The 26077-nt window shown below is 40.8% G+C and overlaps 1 protein-coding gene across 4 annotated transcripts in view; it reads left to right on the top strand.

The window, feature by feature from the left end:
- The window catches only part of ATG4C (autophagy related 4C cysteine peptidase), a 28237-nt gene extending 9231 nt beyond the window's left edge, over nt 1-19006 (top strand). For all 4 annotated transcript variants that reach the window (XM_080603124.1, XM_080603123.1, XM_080603125.1 and 1 more), the window contains 6 exons: nt 1215-1285; nt 2774-2910; nt 8482-8560; nt 9221-9297; nt 13598-13717; nt 17757-19006. In XM_080603124.1, coding sequence (XP_080459250.1) covers nt 1215-1285; nt 2774-2910; nt 8482-8560; nt 9221-9297; nt 13598-13717; nt 17757-17927 — 655 coding nt within the window. In that variant the 3' untranslated portion in view covers nt 17928-19006. The remainder of the gene's footprint in view (nt 1-1214; nt 1286-2773; nt 2911-8481; nt 8561-9220; nt 9298-13597; nt 13718-17756) is intronic.
- The last annotated feature ends 7071 nt before the right edge of the window (nt 19007-26077 follow it).

The raw sequence follows: 26077 nt of genomic DNA, 5'->3' as shown, positions 1-26077 counted from the left end.
TAAGAAGTCATTTAAGCATCAGAAGTGAAAGTTCCTCTGTTAATCTATGTATATGTAGAGGGAACAGTTTGATAATTAGCATCCAAACATACTCGTCCGAAGTGAAACAAATCGTGAAATGCTCTGATGTATGTGAGCATACATGCAAATGCACAGAGTGATGTGGCAGGTTAGCATTACCTATGCGTTTTCTTCTATTTTTTTTCCTGATAACAGAAACTGTCAGAATTCTTTTTGCTTGCTTTAAATTTCAGTAGCCTGTTTACCGAATAGACAGCGGGGAAAAAATTTGGCCCAGCGTTCCATTTAACGTAAACCCACCGGTGATTTTAAACACCACAGAGCTTTCCGTTCCTAGATCTCCTTTCCCCTTACAGCAGTACTAACAATGTATAGCACTCTCATAACTTGAGAATGGCTGTGTTAAACGATTCCTCAAAATATATTGTGAAATAAAGGGATAGTGACCATTTAATGCAAGCATGTATTGGAAGTCAAAGGCTAATCTTCTATTTTGAACAGTTTAATTTCTTTACAAATGTTGTCCTTGATTGATGATCATGCTTCAGACTATCGACATACATTTTCTCTTTAGTTTTTAGGTCCATTACTCTTATTCTTTTGAGGATAGTCTAATACTGCAATTATGTCTTTGAAAGTTTTGGTGAAACCCTATAGCCTTTTATGTGCTAGCATTTATTTCAATAGACATGGGGTGCTAATTTGTGGCTAGTTATACAAACTGAGGTCAACTAGAGATTTATCAAGTTGAAAATAATAATTTTGTCAGCAAATTTAGCCTTTATTATACTGATACATAAAAAAATTGCTATAAACTGAAAGAAATTAGGTAGATGAATATGAATTTCATTGTAAGTCAATGTGTGTGTGGTTGTTTGTTTTTTTTTAATGTGTGTGTGTTTTTTCATTGTTTCTTCTAAACGGCCAGGCACTGTTACCTTTGTTTGGGAAAAAAACTACTGCCATATGTACTGGATCTGGGTATCCAGTGTTATTGTTTGTGTGGTTTTGTTTGTTTTTAAAAATCACCCTCCATCTGTATTGATCTGAAATGGAAGGTGTTTTGAATTTAAAAAAATAAATAAAAAGCAGAACAATTAAAAACAACCTGTTTCTAAAAATGAAATAATATGTGTTTATTTAATGTGAATTTCTCTAAAATCAGAGATGATAAGTTTTGTGTTTGTACTTAGAAAAGCTGTTGAAGAAGCCAGAGACCCTGAGCTACGAGGAGTAACAGTCTATGTTGCTCAGGATTGTACAGGTAAATGTTGTGACTATGTAGATTTTTGCAAACATTTTAGATGCTCTTTATGCCTTTCAGTAAGCACTCAACAATGGAACTATAAAGAAAAAAAAATAAATGCAAAAATGGATCCACCAAATTGAGATTATGTAGACAAAGGGGTTCTTGGTAGAGGCAGGTGTTTGTTCTTTTGTTTGAGAATTGGGCATCACGACTTGAAAGCCTTACAGGTTGCTTGTTTGGTTTCTTATTAAGATAATGAAATTCAGAATCCAGAAAGAAAACTTCTTCTTACATTCTGCCCGTAATAACTTTTTAATTGAGGAGTCTGAGGATTTAAATTAGTTACTCTTTTCTGTATTCTGTTTCAATGTTGCTTAAGTAATAAGCTAGTAACAGCTTCCGTATCTTCCTAAAAATAACTACCCCAAGCAATATAAAAATACTTAATTTCAGTTGGAATAGATTTGTTAGTTACATTTTATCTTCTCTTTTACATCACAGGTTTCTTAAAACAAACAAACAAACAAAAAAGTATATATACACTGTTAAAAAAAAAAATCTGCACCAGTCTCTTAGAATAGTAAGAAGTCATTTTTGCTTTGAGTTCAGAGATGCGAGCAGGATAGCGACCCAGGGCGTGTGGTAACCTTTCCTCTGCTGCAGCGTGGCATTTTAAATAATCAGTAGCAGGCAGAGGAGCTTAGAGCCGTGGATGTTCGGGAGCAGGAAGTGATGACAAGATAAAATAAACATGTGGTGAAACTTTACAGTAATGACTACAGTCTTTCAAATCCAGCACAGTACATTACTTTTAGTAGCCATGTTTAGCTGCCAGAAATTTTAGTTATATCGTAACCGATCTTGATAGGACAGGAAGGAAAAGTATGTGTGTGTAATCAATCAGACTAGTTTTAAAGAGACACTGTTTAATCATATGCCTCAAACCAGCTTCACCTGACTTACAATGACAATGGAAACTTAGAAAATTCTATTTATTTTTCATTTCTTTGTCCTGGTGATGATTTTCATATCCCTTTTAATTTGGAGGGAATACGCAGTAATACTACATTTAAGTTTTTTCAAGGACTGCTTTGTATTAACTTCAGACAGTGAACATAAATATTAAAACCAGTTATTGTCTTTTTTTCCTTTAATGTGTTTATGTTTCTGTTAGTTGTAGGCTTTCAAGTTTTAAATTACTCCTTTTAGAAGAAATTGTGAATAAATATTTATTGGCTCTCTCCTTAACCTACTCCTGCTGCATTTTCCTGGCAATGTGTGCTACCTCAGCAGCAGTTGATTATTATAAGATATTGCTGAAAATAAGGAAGCATAACACTATCTTTTATCAGAGTCGCTCAGGAGTTATATTTCAGGAAGACAGCAGTGTTTTCAAAGGACTACAAATAGTTTGTCAGACTTAGTGGTGTCATTTTGAAGGTGTGTCTTTGTAAAAACTAGCGGATGTGTCTTAAATATGAATATTTTTGTGTTTCTTTCCAGTCTACAGTTCAGACGTTATTGACAGACAGTGTTCTTGTACGGATTCTGAGAAAACAGACACAAAAGCTGTAATTATATTAGTTCCTGTGAGACTCGGTGGAGAGAGAACAAACATGGACTACTTAGAGTTTGTAAAGGTATGAAATGAGAGTTCAATCATTTTTCAAATCGTAGCACTAGGTGATATGAAAAGAGACTTGACGATGGTAATCTTCTACCTATTAAATGTGTGGTGGTGATTTTACAGTTGAAGGTTGTAAAGTTTGACTTTACAGATTTTAAATTTCCCTATTACAAGATCAGACATAATTGCAGAGCACATGATGTCCCTTGGTAAAGCAGTGAAAACTGTTCTGCTCCTGAAGTAGCTACCTGAAAAGACATTAATGTAGTGGCTCAAATTATAAATGGTAATTTAGCTACATATGCTGCCAGAGTTGTGCTATAAGTATCAGTCAGCGTTTTAAAATATAAATATACCAAACACCTTAATCTATTTTCTTATTTTCTGAAATGTCAAATGGCTTAAGGTTGTTTCTTGTCCGTTCTTACCTTTTTCATTTTCTTCCCCTTATGAGAGAGGGTAGCATTTTTTGACACCGTTAGTCATAACTTCCACTATTGTTTCGCTATGTGGACAGTAGGATGAATGCTTCTAAGGACAGTGATGCAGAAGCAGCAAGCAGTCACCACAAATAAAAATGAACTGGGGAAAAAAAAAAGAGTAAAACTTCAGAAGAAAGGTTTATGCTGTCCTCTTTTTTTTTGGTGGAGGCTCCACTTGAAGGTGGGCTGTAACACAGTGGACCATCTCCTGCGCCTTCAGCACGAGATTATTTGCCCTAGTGAGAGAGGGTTCTCTTAGCCCTGCTGCTTAATCTTTTTCCATGATGCCGTTTATCGTAGGAAATACTGTCTTTAAATTCTATTCTAATTTTTAAAATTGCACGCTTTAGTGGTATGTATAAAGTCACAGAGTGACTTGGGTTGGAAGAGACCTTAAAAATCTCCTGCGTCTGGTCCACCCCCCTGCCACGTGCAGGATGCCACCCACCAGATCAGGTTTGTCAAGGCCCCATCCAACCTGGTCTTGAACACCTCCAGGGATGGGGCATCCACAGCCTCTCTGGGCAACCTGTTCCAGTGCCTCGCCACCCTCCGAGTGAAGAATTCCCTCCTAACATCTCATCTAAATCTCCCCTCTTTCAGTTTAAAACCATTCACCCTTGCCCTACCATCTGCCTGAGTAAAAAGTTGCTCTCTGTCTGTTTTTATAAGCCCCCGTTAAGTACTGAAAAGCTGCAAAGAGGTCATCCCAGAGCCTTCTCTTTTCCAGGCTGAACAGCCCCAGCTCTTTGTCTCTCTTCGTAGGAGAGGTGCTCCAGCCCTCTGAGCATCCTCATGGCCCTCCTCTGCTCTAACAGCCCCATACCCTTCTTGTGCTGGGGGCCGCAGATTTGGACGGAGTGCTCCAAGTGAGGCCTCCTGAGGGCAGAGCAGAGGAGGGCAATCACCTCCCTCCCCTGCTGGCCACTCCTCTTTTGATACAGCCCAGGATGATGCTGGCTCATGTCAAGCTTTTACTCCACCAGATCCCCAAGTCTCTCTCCATGGGGCTGCTCTCAGGGAGTTCTTCTCCCAATCTGTCCTCATGTCTGGGATTGCCCCAGCACCCTGCGCTTGGACTTCTTGAACCTCACTGAGTTCACATGGGCCAACTTCTCCAGCTTGTCCAGGTCCCTTTGGATGGCATCCCTTCCTCCTGTGTATCGACTGCCCCACTCAGCTTGGTGCCATCTGCCAACTTGCTGAGGGCGCATTCGATCCCACTGTCTGTGTTGTTGATAGAGATATTCAACAGCACTGGTCCCAGACCCCTGAGGGACACCGCTCGTCACCTCCACCTGGACACGGAGCCATTGACCACCGCTCTCTGAGTGAGGCCTTCAAGCCAATTCCCGATCCACTGAACAGCCCACCCACTGAACCCATCTCTCTCCAATTTGGAGACCAGGATGTCGTGTGGGACCGTGTCCAAGGCCTCACAGGACTCCAGGTAGATGCCATCGGTCGGTCTTCCCTTGTCAACTGACGCAGTCACCCCATAGAAGGCCACCACATTGGTCAGGCATGGTTTGTCTTTGGTGAAGCTGTGCTGGCTGTCTCGGATCACCTTCTTGTCCTGCAAAATCTGAGAGTCAGTCTTTTCTTTATGTCATCTATCTTTGTGACTGTTTCACCTCTACAGAATTTCAGGAAAATGCGTTTGTTTTTAATGGTACGGGGAGACAGAGGGATGAAGCCTTTCATTTAAGTGATGAACTCTTAAATAGCCTTTCTTTCATGATTTTTTTTCCTTATATTTTTAGATTTTTTTTTTCTTTGAAAAGTTTAAATTCTTTTGTGGTTAGTTCTGACCAGTTACAATCAGCCCCTGTGGTTGTACACATGATCTACAACAACCTTACTGTGTACTTAGAGTGTAAACTACAAAAGAGCCTTTTGAGTCGGTCACATCCAGGAAAATACATGGTGCCTTCGCATGTGAGCTAACAAACAGTTGCTTTCGCAACTTTCCTAAGGCTTCCTCAGCTAAAGAAAAGTGGCTCTGGTTCTTTAATGCTGCCTTTTATGATTGATGGGTGGCAGTGACCAGTTCTACCCTGCTTTCTTCAATTTAGCTGCCAAAAGCACTCCTTTTGCCGGAGTGAAATATATTTTCATGGCACCGGGTTTCAAAGCACAGTCACATCATCCCAGTTTGCTTTGCACAGCTGGCCTTACCCAGGTGACTGCTGCTGCTCAGATACCAGGGCCGGGGCTGCCTCTTGCCCTTGCTCGTGATGGAGACTGTGATAAGAGGGCTTTCAATTGCGTGTATCAGTCACTCCGCTCTCCGTCTTGGCTGTTTGCTGAGCAGTGACTGAATTTCTCGGGGTCTGGCTTAAAGTTAAAAATGCAGATTTTACCATGTAGTAGAAGAGGTAATTTTTACAAAGGATTTTATATTTATGGATGAAAATTGATAAATATTTTATAATTCAGTTTTACAAGGGAATTTCCATAGATGAAACAGTTATTCATTACTCTAAATAGCTTTGCTCTCTTCCTGTTTCACTGGCAGAGAATGTGTCCTCCTGAGCCGTTTCAGCCTTTGCCTCTCATCCGCCTAGACCTTCTGTAATGTTAAGCCATCAAAGAACATTTTCTAAAAAAGTCCTCTCAGTCATGTTTTAAATAAGCATATTCTCTTAACCTGTATAAACCACAGTGAAGCTGACCTGCTAGCGTCTTAGGTACAACGGTTTTTGTTATGTTACATTATTTTATTATTATATTATTATTACTTTATTGTCTAAGTAGGGAAAAAATATCTCAACAAGAAGCCTTGGCCTTATTAGAACAGGAAATATCAATCATTTTGCTTAGAGAAATGTTCCCTGTTTGAACAACGATAAAGTACTGGTTATAAGTGTAATGGCTGATCTCTTAGAGGAGAGGATGTGGATATGACCGCCAGCTGATGAAGATTTCATTTTAGCTCAAGTGATTGTCTTCTGGATTGCTGTCCCAGTTTGGGCCAGCATCCAAGCTGTGGATCCAAGATTTGTCTAGTGCCACCAGGAACCCCTGTGGTTTGCTGATGTTTAAAGGCTGCTCAGTTTTCGGAGTATTTAATGGTCTTGGGCTTGTTTTATTGGAACAGTCGGGCTCAGCTTTCAGAACTACTCAGTGTTGGCAAAATTCAGCTCCCTCTGCAGCTGGTAGGATAACTCATGGAGAGCTTTGTTAAGCCAGGACTGAACGCTCACAAATATCCTAATAAGTCCTGTGAAGAAACAGAGCCTCGTGAAAGGAAGAGCAGTAGAAATATGTTGGAGGGAAGGGGGAAGGACCTCCGTGCCTGCTTTCGTTCCTTTGTGGGTACTTATTGTAATAAACCAGGGAAATGAGGAACTCCCAGGTGGTGACACAACCAGGAAAGCAAGTCTTAATGGCAAGTGCCTGGGAAGTGTCAGTTCTACCTCAAATGGGAGGTGATTATCCTTTTTTTTTTTTTTTAATTTCCCTTAATTAAAAATAAATAAACAAACCAAACACATAATGGTGGCATCTCTCCATTCTTATAGTTTTCACCAGAACCTTTACTGTAAGCAATAACATTAATAATGCTGCTTTAACAGCTGATGTATTTTCCTAAAACTATTTTCAGAATATTTTTCTATTGCAGGTTTTGTTTTTGTTTTCTCGTGATACCTTTTTTAAAATGAGGCACAGGGTATGAGTACGTTTGGTTTCAGTTGGTGGCAGAGGTATGTTTTTGAGTGTTTCTTTGGCATTGGGGCTGTCTTAACGAGAAGCCTTTTGCTTCTCTGGGTGATTGTATTATTTCACTCTAAGAAGGCAAGGCAAGGTCAACGCCTCCTCCTGAGGAAGGAGCAGGAGAAGCAAAAGCGCCCGTTCCTCAGCCATGCCACTTCCCCCAAGGGCCTCCAGGGTGTTGAAGTCCTGCGCTGAGCAGGGCGGCTGAGGCTGGACGTGCAGGGAGAGGGCATTGCAGGCAGAGCCGGGGGCAGTAACGTCCTGAACAGCCTCCGCAGAAACCTCAAGAGCTTTTCTTTGGTGTTCGTTGTCTGTGACTGCATCCAGAGCTTGTGGGTAACAGAGGAATTTCAGTCATTTACACTACTGAAATGTTCTTACTTGGCAAAGCGGTGTGCCTGCAGGTAGATCCTCCTCCCCAGCACGAGAAGGTGTAGCTGTAAAGTTGCTGTTTCGTTAAATAACGATACGTCTGCTCGGTTTGTATGATAGCACAGACACGTATTGCAGTTCCCAACTCTTTACAATGTGAAGGAGCAGAAATACGCTGGCAGCACTCGTGTGAGTGTAGCCTGTGGCTCCCCCAACCTTAGTAGCTTAGTCCTTAGTAGCTCCTAGTTGCAACGGCCAGGAGAGTGCATTCCTTCCTCTGCACCCCCAGATAAAAATGATTCTGGGATTTCATCCCACCTCTCTTTACATCCCCATAGGTGTATTTGTGATGCATCTTTCTCAAAGAGGCAAGCTACTGACGGCTCCAATTCCCTGTCTTCATGGTCAGAACATCATAACGTTGATGGGCTTTTCTGTTCTCTCTCTCTCTCTTATCTCGTTCTTTGGGTTGCTGTTTTTAGAGCTGTATTTTCTAGTTCCTATTGCGTCGACAGCATTTCTCCCTGTGGATGTAAAAGTTCATACCCTGCTCCAGACAGACTTCGACATTTGAATGCAAAAAGAGGAGAGCCTCCAAGGCCCTGGAATGTAAAAGTATATAAACTCTGAAAATCTGAATATTTTGATATCTTTTAACTATGCAACCTGCGCTCAACTTTTATGACATTGTGTTCTGTCTCCTTCCCCAAAATAATACTGCCAATTCTCTCAATGTACGAGCATCTCAGGAAAAAGGAGAATTTCTCCGTTTCTCTGGAATGTCTGGTAGCAGGCTTTCACTTTGATCAGCTGTAAGCTTATAAAATTGAGTCAAGTCCCAGAAAATCTGGAAGTCAACTGGTTTTTGTTTTGTTTTGTTTGTTTGTTTTTAAAGGAAAAAAAGGGGAAAATAATTTGCCTAAAAACAGTAAAGTAAGAGCAGATTTGAATTTAGTTTAACATTTTTTTTTTCTGTTTAACGCTGTTCTAATTATTTAATGTTTTGCTTGTAGGGAATTTTAAGCCTTGAGTATTGTGTTGGTATCATTGGTGGCAAACCCAAGCAGTCATATTACTTTGCTGGATTTCAAGGTTAGTGTTTTAATGTTATGTCTCTTCAATATTTTGCTTTAGGAGTTAGGATGTTAATATAGGGCCAGTGGGAAATAGCATGATTAAAATAGCAAAATGAGTACCTTATTAATTCATCATGTCTACCAAAGTCCAGTCATTTGTCATTTACCTCATACAATAATTGGATTCTGTAAAATGTACATTTAATTTCCCTTGTTGCATAAACAAGGCATAATTTATCCATTTCACCAAACTTCAGGAGCCTTTGCCGTTACTGTCTGGCAGTTCTTATTTACATATTTACTTTTTACTAGTTTAAGTGGTGTTAGTTGATGCCTAAATGACAAGCAATATATTCTTCCTGTCAGGATGAAGCAGCACAATGCATTTTTCATATGCAAACTCCAGAATATAATTGTGTGTTTGTAAAAGTAATTTTATCACCAAAAATTAAATGACAGTCTCATCACTTTATAAAAATTCTGCTTATACAAGCATATTTGATTATGCAAAAGTTAATCTGTCCTGCAAAAACCTATGCTTCAGTCAATGAATATCAGCCTGGCAAGCAGTTACTTGCTGGCGTTTTTTTCAGCTTTTCTGCATAGAAATTGGATTGTAAGCAGTGTAATAATAAGGTGTTTTTTGAATTACTTGTCTTCTGTTTTGTCCTTGTAGATGACAGTTTGATTTACATGGATCCTCATTACTGCCAATCTTTTGTAGATGTCAGCATAAAGGATTTCCCTCTTGAGGTAGTATGGATATAGACCTGGCACTGTTTTCTTCCCATATGAATCAAACACTAATTATTTAGAGATGTTCTAGCTAGCTGCATCTTTATGGTTTTACAGTTACATGTTATTTATCAAAGTTCTGCCCTTCTTTATAGGCCTATAATCAACAAAAATGACCAGAGGTTAAAAATTCAACATGAGCTTTTAATTTTTATGTGATTAACCTTTGTCTGTTTCTTTTCAATGATTGGAAAATCTCAAAACTAGATACCAGTTTCCTTACGTATTTTTCCATCAGAGAAAATAGAAAATAGACAATATTTGGAGATCTTAAGTGTGATTTAGTTGGATTTGTATTGGGTTAGTTTATCTTTTTGGTCATGTTTTTATAATTTATTGTAACTTCAAGTTGCAATGGACATTATTGAGAGAATTACTGAAGTGTTCAACAGTAGGTGCCTGTAGTCAGTTTGGAACCGGAGTTCATATAGGTTTATCCAGGAATTCTTAATATTTCTATACTGGAGTAGGTGGTTATTTAAAATGTAATTTTTGCTTCTCACCACTTTGCAGGTCACTTTTATAGCTTCTTACAAGTGAAATTACTAAGGCCGAGCAGTGAGGTTTGTAATTGACTAGATGAACAATACTCAACTCTTCTCAACTGTTTCTTTTAACAAGTTTTATTATTATTTTTACTCAAGCTATTTTTATAGAGTAGTTGTTTCCAAGAAACTGACAGGTCTGAAAACATAGTTGCTGGGTGTGTTCTTACTTTCCCATTCTCTAGGCCATGACTTTCTCTGGGTGCATCAAGGTGTAATGGATGTGTCCTTTCAGGCTATGCTTACTTGTTAAAAATCATGCTTTTTTATCATTTATTTATTTACAGTAGTGTTTTCCCTTTTCTTTAACTTCTTCCCAAATAATTTGCATTGAAAATAGATAGAGCTTAACAGAGGTTATTAAAGGACTCTATTTACAAGCACCATGGGAAAACATTATCAGTTGCAGACGGAAGTGCTCAGTAGCCATGGTGCTTGCAGTAAAAGCACTCAGTGCCATCCATACAAACTCTCCTTTTTGATATTGGTGTGGACAAGTTCTGCATGAACTTCCAGGCACCTCAGAGCAGCTCTTCGTGAAGTGTGAAAACATCCACTGCTTAGGACAGCGTCAACTGTGCTGGAGCAGAGTTGGTTATTAGTAGTGATTCCTCATGCCAGCGTTCTGTGAAGTTAAGTACCCCTAAACGTGGAAACAGAGCTTCAGAAAAAAAACATATTGCATTTCAATAAGGAAGAGGAATATGTATTTATGTCCACCCCCCTGAAATACTAGTTTCTTAATGTAGGATTCTTGAAAGTTTGCAGTAAAGTCCTGTAAAGAGCGGAAGTCACGGCTCAAGAACTGGGTAGGTGATCTTAAATTGAGTAGTTATGCTTAGAAGGGAAGTCAAACGGTATGTAATCAAATTCTACGTCATCATGGCTTCTGTTTTGTATAGCAGCTAAGAGTTAACTTAAACTGAGAGAACAATGGAGAGAACATCAGCGTTCCTGTCTAGCACTATCATGAAAAGAAAGAACTGTTAACATACCACTTTCAAGGAGGTAATATTTTGAAGTTGATCACAACACCTTAATCAAGATACCATCAAAAAGTATCTAGGAAAAGAGATTACGTATATCAAAGGGCTTATACAGGGCTAATGTTAAATCCTGGGGCTAACTAGAAGCAAATACTAACATAGATTTCAGTATTTATGCTTAACAACGTGCTTTAATTGGTGTGACGTATAATGTGGAAATCTTAATGTTCTCTAGGAAATTAGAAGGTTCTAAATTAAAAAAAATAAATAAATAAATAGGGAACATAATTGCTGTTTTAGATTCAGCAAAATGAAAAATAATCCTAGGCAGAAACTTTCATTCTTTTCAGAGATACCGTTGAATTTACCCCGTTGAGGTATTTGGAAGAAGGGTTGCTGAGAGTCCCAGTTCTCTACTTATTTTGCTACTGCATTGTGGCAGCAGCCAGAGATTATAACCAAGATCTTTGCCTCTTTATGCTAATAACCGTTGTAAAATACGGTGCCTTCTGAAGATTTTACAGTTTAATTGGGTAAGCCAGACAAAAGGTGGGAAGAGCACGGAGATGTAGAGCTGAAGTGACTTCCTTAAGGTCACACCGGAGCTCAGTGGCCAAGCTGCAAAAAGTACACGTCTCTTTGGCTTCTGTTCCCATGACTAATCCTCCAGATTATGCTGCAGGCTGGCATTAATATGAATTTCCAAATAATAAGGTTTTAAAATGTATTTTGAAGGTACACAAGCTGCCAGCTTGGCTTGATCGCATCCTAATGCTTTTCTGCAGACAGAAAATATATTGCAATTTAATGCTTGGTGCATTTAATAGTATTATATCTTTGTCCAGAAATGTCAAAAGTAAACAGAAATTGCTTTCTTAGTGTGGATAGTTGCTTGTTAGATTTATCTGTGGGGAGTATTTTCAAAATTGACAAATTGTCCAGAATAAGTTGGAAATCAATCCACTCTGTATTGGCTTCCAGAATCCATTTGTTTGGAGGAGTGGAAAAAAAAAAAAAAGCCTCTCCACTTCTTTTGTTGTACAGTGATTGGTGTAGCATTAAGAGCACTGCCCTGAACGGTACAGCAGAAGTGCAGTGGGAACGTTGTTGTTGAAATGTGACTGTAGGGCAGAATTCAGTTTGTGCATTTGATGACCCAGGAATGAATATTCAACCCGCAACTTCTGCATAGAAAATCTGAACAGAATTAGGAAAAAAAAAAAAAAACAACAAATGATAAAAATCAGTCTTGTATAAATATTATTTCTAATCTTTGCTTAGATTTTTTTAGCAGAGGTTTAATGCAAATACCTCTCAGGTTTGTAATCATAAGCAGATAGAAATACCCTTCAACATGTGAAACTCCTGCACTGCCAGATACTCTCCGGGTAGGGAACAAGTGCTGTCGTCTTCTGCACATTGACTTTTCTGATGAGCCAAAAAAAAAAAAAAAGAAAGAATTAAAGATCAAATGGGTTCTAGCCTAAAGACTGCTCGATGTTAGCTGCCGGCAGCTGCTGTTGCTGTACTCAAATCGGATGGCAGCAGAGGAAAGGTGGTGGTGCTGGGGCTGTGGCAGCGAGCTGCCCTGGCCCCGCGCTGTGCCAGGAGCTGCGGGCACGCCGCACGCGCTGAGACGGGGAAGGAGCCAGCACGGAGCAGTCAGCGGGGAATATGGAGCGCCGTGGGAAGTTCAGGAAAAATAAAACCTGCATTTTAGTACGGGGGGCATCTCTCCGTCGCGGAGCGGTGCCGACCCCGGTGTGTTAGCGTTTGTTTGTGGTGCTGAGCAGCTGTAGGAGCAGCGCTCGTGGTGTAACGGGCTGGCGGAGCGGCTGGCCCTGCCTGCTGGCCGCAGAACCTCCAGGACTGCCTCGCAGGTGGTGGCTTCAACCTAGGCAATAATTGCAGACGAGGAGCTTCACCAAAACTACGGTCCCTGTAACAAACGAGCACATTCCATAATGAGGGTGAACGGCACGTTTGTTACCTTTTCTCTCAGGAGCTGTGAATGAGAAGTGGAGGGAAGAGTGTTCTGTTTTGTTTTTGTTTTTTTTTTCCCTTTTGTACCACGGCTGCTGCTAGTGTCAGTTCACAGCACTGTCAGAGCGTAATTCGTCATGGAACGAGATTCCACATTAGGGAGAAAAATATTTGTAAAGCAGGGCATGCTGTTGTTTTTCCATACTTGTGGGCTTTTGTAATACATTCTTCCTTTTGTGTGTATGTTTTTTAACCCATTTCATTCACTAAAGGCAAATAGATGAGGTTGGTTTATTCCATTATGCCTCTTTTATAGAGGCTGGGGGAGGGAAAGGGGCACTGGGCGGTGGTAGTAAAGCAGTAATTGTAAGATAGTGCAAAAGCTGTTACAAATTCAATTTGCAGAAGAGCATTCACCTCCTCTGCCTTGGGAATATTCATACAGGGCTGCTTGGAGCGGCGGACCTGACAGATTTCAAACTAACGTGGTGCTACGTGCAAGTTTGGTGAACGCAGCACAAACAGCGAGAGGCTGTACACATGCGGAGAGTCATATTCCACGAACCTCTTTGGGTGGGGGTTGGAAGAAACAACTTCAGGAGCATGTGCTGGGGTTTAATACAAGTGATAGGGCGGGTTGGGTGTTAAAGCTGTCGGTTAAAGAAAAAGGAAAAAGTAAATGCGTTGCTCTGTACCGTTCTCAACCTTAATCCATTTCCTGTTTTTTAATCTTGCAAATTGCAGTCGTTCCACTGTCCGTCTCCCAAAAAGATGTCATTCAAAAAAATGGATCCGAGCTGTACGATAGGATTTTATTGTAGAACTGTGCAGGACTTTGAGAAGGCTTCTGAAGAAATAACCAAGGTAGGTGTCGAAGTTGCAAAATCGATTCCTCAGCCAGAACAGCATGGGCAGAGGATCAGCGCAGCTTTACTAAATACCAGTAACTCTTTTCTTGATATTTATTGCTGAATTTATAAACGTGAGAAATCCAGATTGTTTTTAATTTCATCTGTTTTTACCAATACCTAAAACCTGGGCGGAACTTGAGCTGCATGTTGTGAGGCTGTCGCTAACGGAGCAAAGTGATGGGCTCAAAACAAAGCCGGAGCCGGGCAGCCAGGATGGCACATGGCAGCTCCACGAGGTGGCACTATTGAAGTGAAAATATTTCTGCAGCCACCCTGCCGAGGTGCTGGAATTACCCGGTACCTGATGAGGAATTTTTAAAAGGCAATAAATCCCTTGGGAAGATTTTTTTTTTTTTAATGAAAGTATTTGATCAAGCCAAAATTGTATATTATTTCTTGTTAGCATAAGTGCTCTTTCTGATTGCGTTTCAATGTAAAGCAGCGTGCTTATGATTTGGTAACAATGTTTGGAAGTTAACGGAGCGGGTATCACCCAGTAAATCTGTCTGATCATGTCCTTCCACTTGAAAAATACAGGTATAGGTTTACCTAGGTCCAAATGTAATTGACTTTTTTTTTTCTTGATTATGCCAGCATATGAATATTTGAAGGACAGATTTATTAATATGTTATATTAACTGTGGTAGCCAATAACCATGCTTTGTGATTTTAAAGAAGGTCTTTGAAAGGATTCAGTGGCAGTGAAGATATTTGTGATACTAATATTCAAACCATAGTACTTACCATAAGTATGCAAGAATTAATGTTTGTACAACATTTTGAATGTCCTGTTAGGCAATGTTAGTATTATAGCTGAAACAGCATTTTAAACTTAGTACTTGGTATAAGATTTTGTAGATTTTGGCTGATTTCGAAGTTGTTTTTTTCAGTTCTTATACAGACAGGTAAAAACTTAATTACAAAATCACCTGCGTTGGAAGGTTTTTGTTTTTTTTTTTTTTCCACTTTTCTTTTGAGCTTGGGATGAAGTGCGTTTCTTCCCCTAATCATCTGCTGTGAAAATAGCCAGGTCTGACTGAAGTCTTGCAGCTGCTCTCCTAGCACTTTGGATAGAAGTTCTTTCATATTGATGACATTATCTTGTATCAACGTATTTCAGACACAGCAAGTTTCATAGCAGAGGGAAGTTTGGATACAAATACCGTGTGAAAAACATCCTATGATCTTTCAGTCCTTCCTTCACATCCTTTGTTTTTTCCTTCTCTTCCATTATTTTTCCTTTGTTTGCAATTTGAGTGCTGTAACTCTCAAACTACTAGCACAGCGTACTTTCGCTATGCCCTGTGTAGGCCAGACTAACAAATTCAGATTGCTGCTGCTTTTGTGTGCTATAAGAGGTGGGAGGAAAGATTTTGCTTTTATTATGTGAGGATAAACCTGATGAGGCATTTATTCAGTGATAGAGAAATTTGAAATCAAGGGCCCAAATTGAGTGAATGGTGAAAATCCATCCAAATTACATCTGTAGTTGCTGGTTAGGTAGCTGTTGTTAAGCTGTTTAATAATATTTGGAATTAAGTAGTCAATAGATTTACTTCCAGCATGAATACCCAGAAGGCATGGCCACTCCTGCCTGGCTTCTCGGCTCCACGTGGCACGTCCAGGAGGTCAGCAAGAAGCTCCGGTCCTGCACAGCACCTGGGAAGGAAGGCTCTGCCTCTCCCTGGCTGCAGCCTCTGCTGCTGCTTTACTGCATTACCTGATACCAGCCTTGCCTTAGTGCAGTGAATTGTTCCCTTACCAAAATCCACGGCTGCAAATGAATAATCCACTTGGGCCGAACTGCGCTTTGCTGTTTGTAGCCCGGGTTCTTAGCAGAAATGGAAAGTTCTCTGAAGAACTGAACTGACTGAGTATTGAACTTGGATGCAGCTCAGTGCAAAAATGAATTATTGCAGTGGCAACAGTGTCAGTCCTGTCTAACACTGAAATCCTAAAAATATTGATGTTTTATTAAATAAGCTGTAGAAATCATCACAGTGTTACCTAAAGAACTTGCAAGTGAAACAGATCTGTCCAATGGTGTTCTTTATTAGAGAATTATTATACTAAGTTATGGCCCAGGGTCCAACACTTGGTCACTTAGTATTACATAGGATATCCCCGGCAAAACTAGGAGCAGAAACCACGTTTCTGGAGTTTGTTCACTGGCTTTGCCTAAGGTCATTTCAGCTGTAATATAAATGTCATAGATCTGTATTCTTAATTTTTGCACTGATATGAACCAATCTCATCCATGGAGCTTCAAAACTGCTGCGTGTGAAGTACTCTTAAAAAGCTGGACTTTGCAAAACGCCCTCTTTGGTGCCTTCTCAAAGTCATAAAGTACATAGTTTTGGACAATTTACTTTTATAGAATAAATGGAACTTAGTAGGTAAAATCAGGTATTTATTACCTGTGATCACTGAGTGAGATGTAGCTTGGTAATCATTGCAGTGACCACTCAGCTCCTGCTTGTCGGGCTAGTTGATGTATTTAGGAGTTCATCGCCTCCCTGGGTAACTGGAGAGCGATGTTCCTGGCACTGTAGGAAGGGCGCTTCGGGGAAGTTCAACAGACAGCAGCAGTGTTGCTGTCCTCATCTGGAGGGACCATCTTTAAAGGTGCTCTCCATGAATGTGTGGCTTCCCGAGACGCAGTATTTGGGTAAGTTTTCTGTTGCAGATTTGCAGTTAGGAGCTGGTGTGAGTCCAGCCGTCCACTTCACAGACCTGCAAACAGCCTTCATATGGCTCCAGATTTTGGTTCTTCCTAGCCCAGCTTGTATTCAGCCCCTAGGAATGAGAGGCTTTGCATCCAGCTATCTAGTCTTGCAAGACTCACAAATGCTTTCTTTCCAGACAAGCATTTTTCCTTTCTTCCACAAATACTTGTTATTATTCTTTGCTTTTGCTTTTTGCTATGTGTATGTCTTTTCTGCATCTCTTTTCCCTTTTCCCAGGTTTCACATCAAAATAACCAAATGCAGTTAAAGTAGACTAGGGTAAAGGGGAAAATTTCAGACCACAGTAAAAATCAAGGAATCTGTGTGGTGTTTTTTTTTCTTTCCAGCCTTCTGATCGTCTCTTTAAAAATAGTTCCTACTCTTTAAAGATTTTTTTTCTGCTTTACATTAAGTGTTTCTCCTTAAAACAATGTTTAGAGATTTTAGTTCCACACAGCGGATACCTGTAGGCTAGTGTAGTTCTGCATGTCACTGCATCACTGTCCACTGAGATGTTTTTTCAAAGCAGGTAAGAAATAAAGAGATGAATAAAATGAGTGAACAGTTGTCTAAAACTGCCTGAAAAGTGGAAATGACTGTCGGTATTTGGAGGATTAGTATCTGCTACTAAACGTAGCTGGTGTGGTGGTGGTTGTTTTAAGTTTTTATCGTTTCCTACTACCCTCATCCTATATGCTCAGTTCTCTTATTTATAAATGTAGATTTTTGGTGCCCTAGTTACCACAGCCTGTTACCATTGTCAGTGTATTTTTAACAATGTGCTCTTGTTTGGCTTATTTAGGTGTGCATGTTTATGCTTTTAGTCAAAGTGTTGACTATTGTACCTAGTGGTTCTACAACAAAAATATCTCTTGAGTTTAGGTGCTCCACAATTCGTACCCGTGTCTGAAGAGAGTGTTATGGGCATTAACTGTCTTGTAATAAATATATTTTAATCTTCTTACAAGATCTCGAGCTGCACTGAAGCAATCTGCATTCTGTATGTGGAGGTGATCTGTACGAAGAAGTTGCAGGGTTAGGCATAAAATTGTAAATGGAGCTATTCACTGTCTGAAGGAGAAGAAATAGAAGTAGATGTTTCTTTCAAAGGAGGAGGAGGTGTTTAGATTGTGCAATGCTTTTGTTTTAATATTTTTGTTTTAATGCATTTTTCATTTTATAGTCATAATCAGATCAATATTGCTGCTCACTGTATTTCTTCAAATCCAGTTTAACATTTTATCTGGTATGTGTTCTACATTGTAGATGCTGAAATCTTCATCTAAGGAGAAATACCCCTTGTTTACTTTTGTAAAGGGTCATTCTAGAGACTATGACTTTGCTTCCAGTCCACTCCGTGAGGAAAATGACCTTTTCTCTGAGGATGAAAAGAAAAGATTAAAAAGATTTAGTACAGAGGAGTTTGTCTTGCTTTAAGGACATTTTACACTAGATTATTGGCAGCTGTCCAGGAGAACACTTGCCTTTTTTAAAAAAAAATAATAGTGTCCTCCTCTTCCAGAAAGGCTAGCTGTGCTGAAATTGGTCTATTTTCATAAAGATGATAATGTTTTATATGTTAATAGTCTTTAAAATGTCATTTATAAATGTACTTACTAATTATTTTTGTTCACTACTAGTTGGATGAGTGTAATGTCGCATCGTGCTAGTGAAGATAGATGGCATTGTTTAGAGGCAGGTGTGCTGAAATGTGCCTGCGTCCTGGTCTCGCCCTCTGAAAAAGCTGGGCTGGCCGTAAGCCTGAATGTGATCCTAGGGTTGTTTCGGTCCGGGACAAATCCTGAGCAGAGGCTGTCAAATACGTGTTGGTTTTATGTCATGGGCACATATCTGTGGGTTTTGAGACCATCTTATTTCTGTTTGTAAGCAAAATTTGAGTAATTCTTGTTGTAAGTGTAGAACTCTAACCTGTTTCACTTCCTAAGCCCAAATAATAGTTAATATGGTAATTAAAACATACCTCTCTTCCACTGCGCTGCCCAGGATGTAAGTTTGATACATCAGAAGTAATTGCCAGTTGCAATACTGATATAATTATATAGGCTGAATTGTGAGTTAAGATACTATTTAGCAGTATGATTTTATAATGGTTTCTCATTAAGCCAGCTTTGGAACCTTAATTTGAGGAGTGAAGATAAAGTATTACCTTGCCCCACAATTTTTAAAGGTTATACTATTAAATTAACTGCAACCAATCAAAGCAGCTAAAAACAATTATTAGAAAGGAGTGGTGTTTGTTTCCTGTTTCAGCTATTATAATGTTGAGGCTTCTTTCCTACTAGCGCAGCTTTTAGATCAAAGCAAATGGGGTCTGGATGTTTAAAATTTTGGGGTGCGAATTTTTTTTTGATATGTTATTACTGTACAAATGATTTTGATGGTGTGTGTTCTCAAATTGCAAAGAAATGTACATAAATAGTTTCGTGTTTTAACAAATGCAATATTTAAACTATGTATTAACACTGCTTGAAAAATAAAAGGTGTGAAAACATTAACTGCACGTGCCTTCTTTATTAATACCAGGTCCTCTAAGAGTGAATGTAATCCCACATCTAAAAAAAAATTAAGGTGCGAATACTCTGTTTATGTGTAATAAAGACAAATTCTATTGTTGTGATGTAAACCAAATGTTAACCCATTCTAAGTGCCATTCAGGCACAGAAGACACAAATGTGATGCTTATTTGGATAGACAACGTGTACACATTAAAATACCTTCTTTCCTTTTCTCAGAAAAAAGTGACTAATAGCCAGATGTCAGGCAGAACTAAATCATGTATACACGTCAGAGTTGGGGTGTGCATCTTCAGGTGTTAATTGAATATTCTGAAAAGCCAAAATGAGATTATTTGTGGTTTCACTTGTTCTCAGGAAAAACAAACAAACAAAACAACAACAGCAGAAGCCGCATACATCATTTGTCTGAATTAGTAACCTCTGCACTGTTAAATCACACTAATAATTGGCACGGTGTTTTTATATGCTGCATGTGTATGTGAGGACGTTCAGATTGGATCTTACTTAGTATTTTTCATTAATAGCCCAGAAGAGGGAGTAAACAACATATTTATGGAATTTAGATGTCAAAATGAGGGGAATTGTGAATGTCAGTGAGAACTAGAAAATAGAAGACTTCTGTTTAGTGAAGCTCAAGTTAATGTAGCTCTAGCAAAAATAATGCAAAACTGTCAAGTGGTTCCTGTGGGTAACAGTGGAGGGGAAATTACACATAAAGTTGTACTTTGCTTTCCCATTTAAGAACCAAAAATGCAGTTCTATGCTGCATCACTAAAAGCTGTCACGGAGCGGGGGGATACATTTGGCATAATCTGGTCTCACTGATGCTCTCCTGTCTGCTTACCTTTCCGTGAGGAAGGCATTAACTAATTAAAGGTCGCAGAAGAACAGTAAAAATGATCGGGAGCCTGCGGGGACGGATTTAAGGAAGATAAACTTGGAGCTCTGGGCCTTTGTTAGGCTGTGGCTGAAGAGAGCTCAGGGTGAGAGGGAAGCAGGACAGTTTACAAATGCACGCTCTGCCTGCGCTGCTGAGGAGGAGAGGAGTTGGAGGGAACGGCAAGAGGCCGTACATCTTCGGCAGAGGGGAAGACAGTCGAGGAAAAGCTTCCTAGAGGGGAATGCCAGGCTGTGTAATAATCTCGCGCAGCAGCGTTGGAAGTCTTATCGTGTCAGGCTGTTAAGAAGCAGACTGGCCCAAAGGCTAACAAATGCACAGTAAAGAGCAATCCTGCTTTCAGCGCATTAGTTGAATCAATAACGTCTTTCCCATTTACAACTTCTGTTGTTGTAGTAATAATAATAAAATGTAAAAAGCTTTAGAGGCTTTAAAGCAGGGGAGTCTGCAATATTTGTAATGAAGTTGAGAGCGGCCCTCAGTTATGTAAAACTAAGGAAAATACAGAGTTGTGCCCTGGACTTTTCCCTCATGGTTTGTTGTTTTTGTTGTTGAAAATGCCTCAACCTGTACAACACCAATGTGTGTTTCCAGTCACCCCGGGGCCTACGCTGAGGCCTGCGACCCCTCGGGGCTTTACCCTCCCACCGCCTCAGAGCCTTGCAGGGACAAGGCCGGAGGCCGGGGGAGGCCGGGCTGCCGCCGTGCGGCTCCCTGAACTCATGCTGAGGCCTGGCTGAAACCATGAGGCCTGGCTAAGACCCATCCTTTGCAAGTTTTCCATGCCCAGGCCTTTGTACCCATTGACCTGCCTTACACACAGGCCATGGAGATCTTTGACCCCAGCTGGGAGCCAAAGGATTTGTTTCCCCTTTTCCTCAGCTCCACTGGCTGAAGTTCAGGTACCTCCAAAAATCCCATGTGCGCGTACCCACCGAAGCTAGCTCTGTCTTTGGAAGTGCGCTGCTATTAAAAGGGCTTTTGGTTTGGTACTCCTGTAATAGGAATGGTCAAATGGAAATACAAGAGCTACGGTATATGTGTTAAAAGGAAAAATGTAATTCTACCACCCCAACAGCAAACTTATCTGTAAGGGAGAAATAGTTTCATTTGTCTCAGTCTTCTTGCAACTTGTTCATAAAGAAACATAACGGTTGAAAACCATTGCTGAATTTAAATTTTTTTTTTTTTTTTCCCTTTTAAAACTAAGGGCGAGACTTCACTGCTGGAACAGCTGCCATTGTTCAGTGTGGTTCTTCAGTCTGTTACCAAACCCTTTTGTTTACTGCAGTGCCATTTTATTTGAAGCCAGCTGTAAGTGGCTGTTAAAAACTAGTAGCTATTTTCAGTTGTTTTTTGTTGTTGTTTGGTTGGTTGGTTTTTTTTTTCAAGTTTCTCATACGAGACTTGGCATAGGCAAGCCCACAAGTTGCCCTGGTGCTGAAGATCCATGTACAGTGGTGACACAAGTTAAATTACCAAGTTACTAGAAATTAATGTTTTTCAGTAACTACAGGGGACTTTAATTGGAAACTATGTTAATCGCATAGTAATTCTCTTTACCTCGTCTGCATTATCTCCTGAAAACTGTGCAATTAATTTGTGTCATCACTGTTGCTGCTGCTGCCTTCAAACACAAACCAAATGAGCATTAGTTACTCACACACCCAGCAGTGGCCTATTTCCTTAAAGGGCTGCCGCGAATCACTGACTGATGACTCGCTTGCCTGACTGAACCAGACTGCACGTACCACAGAAAGTGGCAAATGGTTGTTCTTTTCAGAGAAGTCTGATCTTGAATCACCTAATTACCTTTCTTTGTGTGTTTATAATACCTAATATTAGCTTGACACTAATATTAGCGATCCTAGGACACTAAATGAGTAACTGGGACTCTTTCTTCCCCTTCTCGGAAAGATACTGGCCCCATTTTTCGACATAAAGTGAGACTGCACGGTTCCCCTTGACTTGCCTCTCACTGAGTGGTGAGCAAAGCCCGTCACGCTTCCCAATCTGCTGGTGAAGGTGCTCGGGGTTGTCCCTCCCTGCTGCAGCTGGGACTGAAGCGTGGGTAGCCCACAGGGTGCAGCACAAAGGACCTCAAGTCTGTCACCCAGTCAAAGCCCATTTGTGGCCACCAGCAGAGTTGCTTGCTTGTGTTGCCTCTCCTTAAAGGCTTGGTTCTCCTCTTGTTGGTCCCTGGTGCTTCCAGGGTTATGGAAAACTGAGGCCTCCCTAATTTGATCCTGAAGGTCTCAAAGCAGCTCCGCTCCCGTGGGAACAGCAAGACAGAGTCCCCCCAGCACATTTCTCACTCGATGGTTACGTTTCCCCCCCAGGACTAATGAACCACCCCTCAGCTACAACAACGTAAGTAGGCAACTGTAAGAACTACATGAAGGCAGCTCTTGTATTTCCTTACAGGTGCAGCAGCAACCGCAGGTGGAGGTGACCCCAGACATCCCCACACCTGGTTTTTAAGGCCAATGCTGTCTTCATGCTCTGGCAAGACCCAGTCTTCCTCGATCCTGGCAAAAGGCACAACCCTGTGAAGTGTGGACCTGCCACTGGTGAGTTTGCTGCTCCCCAAGGAGTCCACACGACCTTGTGCTTCTGAGAGGACGCGGCAAGTAGGCCTGGCTGCCAGCAGGGCACCACGCTCCTTGGGTAGAGCCGCAATAAGCGGTTGCTCTTCGTACCCCGACTGCCACTTAAACATCACTTTTGTTTACCAGTATGAGAATCCAGCTGGAAAGCTCAAAAAGCGAGTGTGGGTGGGACTGAAGGAATCCCAGCCCCGTCCCGAGCACTCTCTGGCTGTGCCAGTGCCCTGCATGAGGGCAGCAATGGCCCTCGCCCTGGTTTCTTCCTTGCCCTTGGCTTGCAAATTTCTTATCCTCAGGGAAGTCTTTTGTAGTTTTGTTTTTGTTAACTTAACCCTCCAAACCAAGAAGTGCTGGTAATGGAAAGCAGGCTAGTGTGTCTGTTAGGGGTGGTGCAGCAGTGGATTTGGGGATGCAGGGAAGGACTCTCCTATTTGCCATTAATTACAGTAAGAAAGTGGACTCACTCTGGAGAGCTGATTTATTTCCAGAGTTATTGACAATCGCTTAAACCAATGATGGAGTGAAAAGCAACCGTGAGTTATGAAAGGTCAATAATACCACAAACGAATACAAACAGCACATCTGAGATCCAGCTCACCCCGCTTTCTGCTCATGAAACATTTTCATCCCAGGCGACACGGGTGGACACCTTTTTGGTGAGGCTGAAGCAGCAGCTCTTATTCTACCAGGAGCCTCCAAGGGGGCAGAACATGCCAGATCACTTTGTGGTCTTGCTGTGTATCATTTTCTTCGCGGTGCTTGGAGCACATTTCCCTCATCCTGCGCCGAGGGCTGCGGATCACAGTTAGGTGGAAATTGCAGAGCAGCACTCCTGCCGAGCGCTTCTGTGCCATCCCTACGGCCAGCCCCTGCTAGACTCTAGCTGCTTTCCAGCTGTACAACTGTGTTACAGCCCGGTGCCACCTTGGTTAGACACCACCACGTTATGTAAAGGGGGCCTTAAAATGCTGGTAACTTATCTCCACTGCCAACAAGATGTAAAAAGGCGTTTGAGTGAGTCAGGATTGAGCCCTGAGTAATCATCATTTGACCGTATGACTGGTTATCTTCATGAGATGATTTCTGTTGCCTAATTGAGGCTAACTGAGCTTTATAAACAGTTCCCTTCCCTGTTTGTAAGCAGTTCACGGGCAGCTGTAATTGTTTGAATCCACAGTGTGAATAGCAAAAAGAGCTTTACTTAATGACTGCAGAAGCCCTTCTTGTGTGAGAGCTCTCTGGTATTTATTCACACCAGAATTCACGACGCTTTTGTTTTCTGTGAACGCTCCTGAAATAAAAACTTGCTCACTCTAATGTTTATGAATAAATGTGGTCGTAAATGCCATCAAAGCAAATCAGCAGGGTTTTATTTATGCAAGAAGATGCACAAATAAATGTTTGCTGTTTTCACCTAGCGCTAGTGGGTGTGCAGGCATGTGTTAAAACCAAGGCTTTGTGCATTTTCACCTCAGCATTCACACGTTATTCTTATTTTCCATCCACTCCTTTCTTACACTCTGATCCTGCCAATGAGTCCCCGTGTCCCAAGGGAACATTATTAAAGTCAACGTTTTAGGTATTTATCCACACCCGTCAGTTTGCTGGGTCAGCGGATAAGGTCACGCAGGGTAACAGGACTGCCTGGGGGATGCCCAGGATTGGGACTGGACTCTTGTCCCTATCCCCAGGCAGACAAGAGGCACAGGGGATTGTAATTGCAGCGCCGTGCTGGTCTCGGTGTGGCACACAGCACATGCCCACAGCTTCTTTATTGATGTGGGCTGACTTGTGGAGCAAGGTAGCTTGGATTTTTTCTTACCTGGAAGAAGTGGGGGAGGTTATTGCCACCCTGTCTCAACCAGTGCCCTAATTAAGCATAGGAGAGGATTTTCTTTCTAAAACGTAAATGTCAACTTCTGTTAAAGAAAATTAAAATGCACTGAAATTGATGTGGCAGGAACTGTGGAGGTGCTTAAAGAGTCTATATTTTTTAGAAGAGGAAGTAGAAAAAGAAGTATTTTCTCTTGTGGATTATTGTTCCTCCAACGAGCACAAATCTAGTGAAGCACTTCATACTGTTGGTGAAAAAAACACAGCCAACCCGTTCTCCTAAATTGCTGTGCAATAAACTAATCAGAGTTTAGTCCTTAACCTGAGTCCTTGCAAGGTACTTTCAGAACACAAGCAAGTTATGCAGGTTTATAAAGTGCCCCTCAAAACCTGCAACTAGGTTCTGGTTCCAGTTGGTAGATTCTATGCCCCGGCCTCTACAAATGAAAAAGGAATATATTCTGAGACTCACCTCTTTCCAGGATTCATTTGTAAATTCCCTCTCTGTTAGCAAAATCTTTTGGGATTTTGTGCTGGTCATGCTTTCGGGGGGCTGGACTTGAAGATGCAGGTCGTTCCCTTCCATGCCTTTGCTCCCTGGAGATCAGAGCAGCAGAGCACAGTAGTACAGAAATTAAAAGATCTACACTCAGTAATATGATAACCCCCACTTACAAATAACACTAGATAAAGGCATCTGACTCCTTCAAACCACAGAGAGCCTTAATCAGAAGTATAAATCTGAACTTTGTAGCTCTGCAATAGTCCAAAACACAGTCCTAGGTACAGATGCGTTAAGATGGGGAGTTCAAACAGAAAATGATTTTTTTTTTCCAGAGGTTCACGGAGAAAGAGATTCAGCTGGTCACAGAGAGACGCTTCCACTATGAACTGTGATCTCAACAGGCTCAAGGTCAAAACCTCAGTTCAGACACATTTGTGCCTCCCCTGGAGCAGGTGAGAAGACAATCTGGTTTTTGGCAATGAGGAAACACGGAATAAAGTATTTGTCAAATACAACAAGCTCATGTCTTTGCAAATATATGAAGTGCTTTGGCTTTCACGGTTCAACCAGTGGTTTGTTGTTTTCATGCTAATACAAATTCTTGTATTAATAGGAGCATGGCCTGGGGTTTCTCCATCCGTATGGGAAAAAGTTACTTGTCTGATGGTAAACAAAGAATAGAAGAATTGATTCACTGTCTTCACTTTAAAAAAGATGGTATGAAGCAATAGTGAAGCAATTTTAATTGTGACTGTGTAACACTTGCAATCAGTAAGATCATTTGTGTTCTGTTTTTAGGAATTGGGGTACTACAGAGTACATACAGCATTAGAAATGCAAAACATGACCGCATGTTCTCAGGATTTTGTCAGTGTTACATGAAAGAGCACTTGTGCTGGGATGCTCAACTCTGAGGGTATTCTCTGTTCAGTGTGTATTTACAGAGATGTATGAATATTTGATTAATGAGTCATGGTCTCTGGAGAAATTTAATAACTGTACTGCTGTACAAAGCCAGCTCCTTAACTGTTAACACAGCTGCCAATAGTGTCACTGACACTGAAGCCCTTTCTGCATCTAATATATTCGGTGGAGTAAATTCCTTCGTTACAAGAGAATCCATGGGACACATTATTCAGTTATCTGTTTTGAACTGTTGCAGGCTCAATTTACAGACCCTGATTTGTAAAGATTTTTCCAATGGAAAC

Source organism: Anser brachyrhynchus (genome assembly GCF_964034855.1).
Source record: "Anser brachyrhynchus genome assembly, chromosome: 8".
NCBI classification, from domain to species: Eukaryota; Metazoa; Chordata; class Aves; order Anseriformes; family Anatidae; genus Anser; species Anser brachyrhynchus.
Note: the sequence above shows the minus strand (reverse complement) of the source record. Positions and strands in the feature narration are given on the sequence as shown.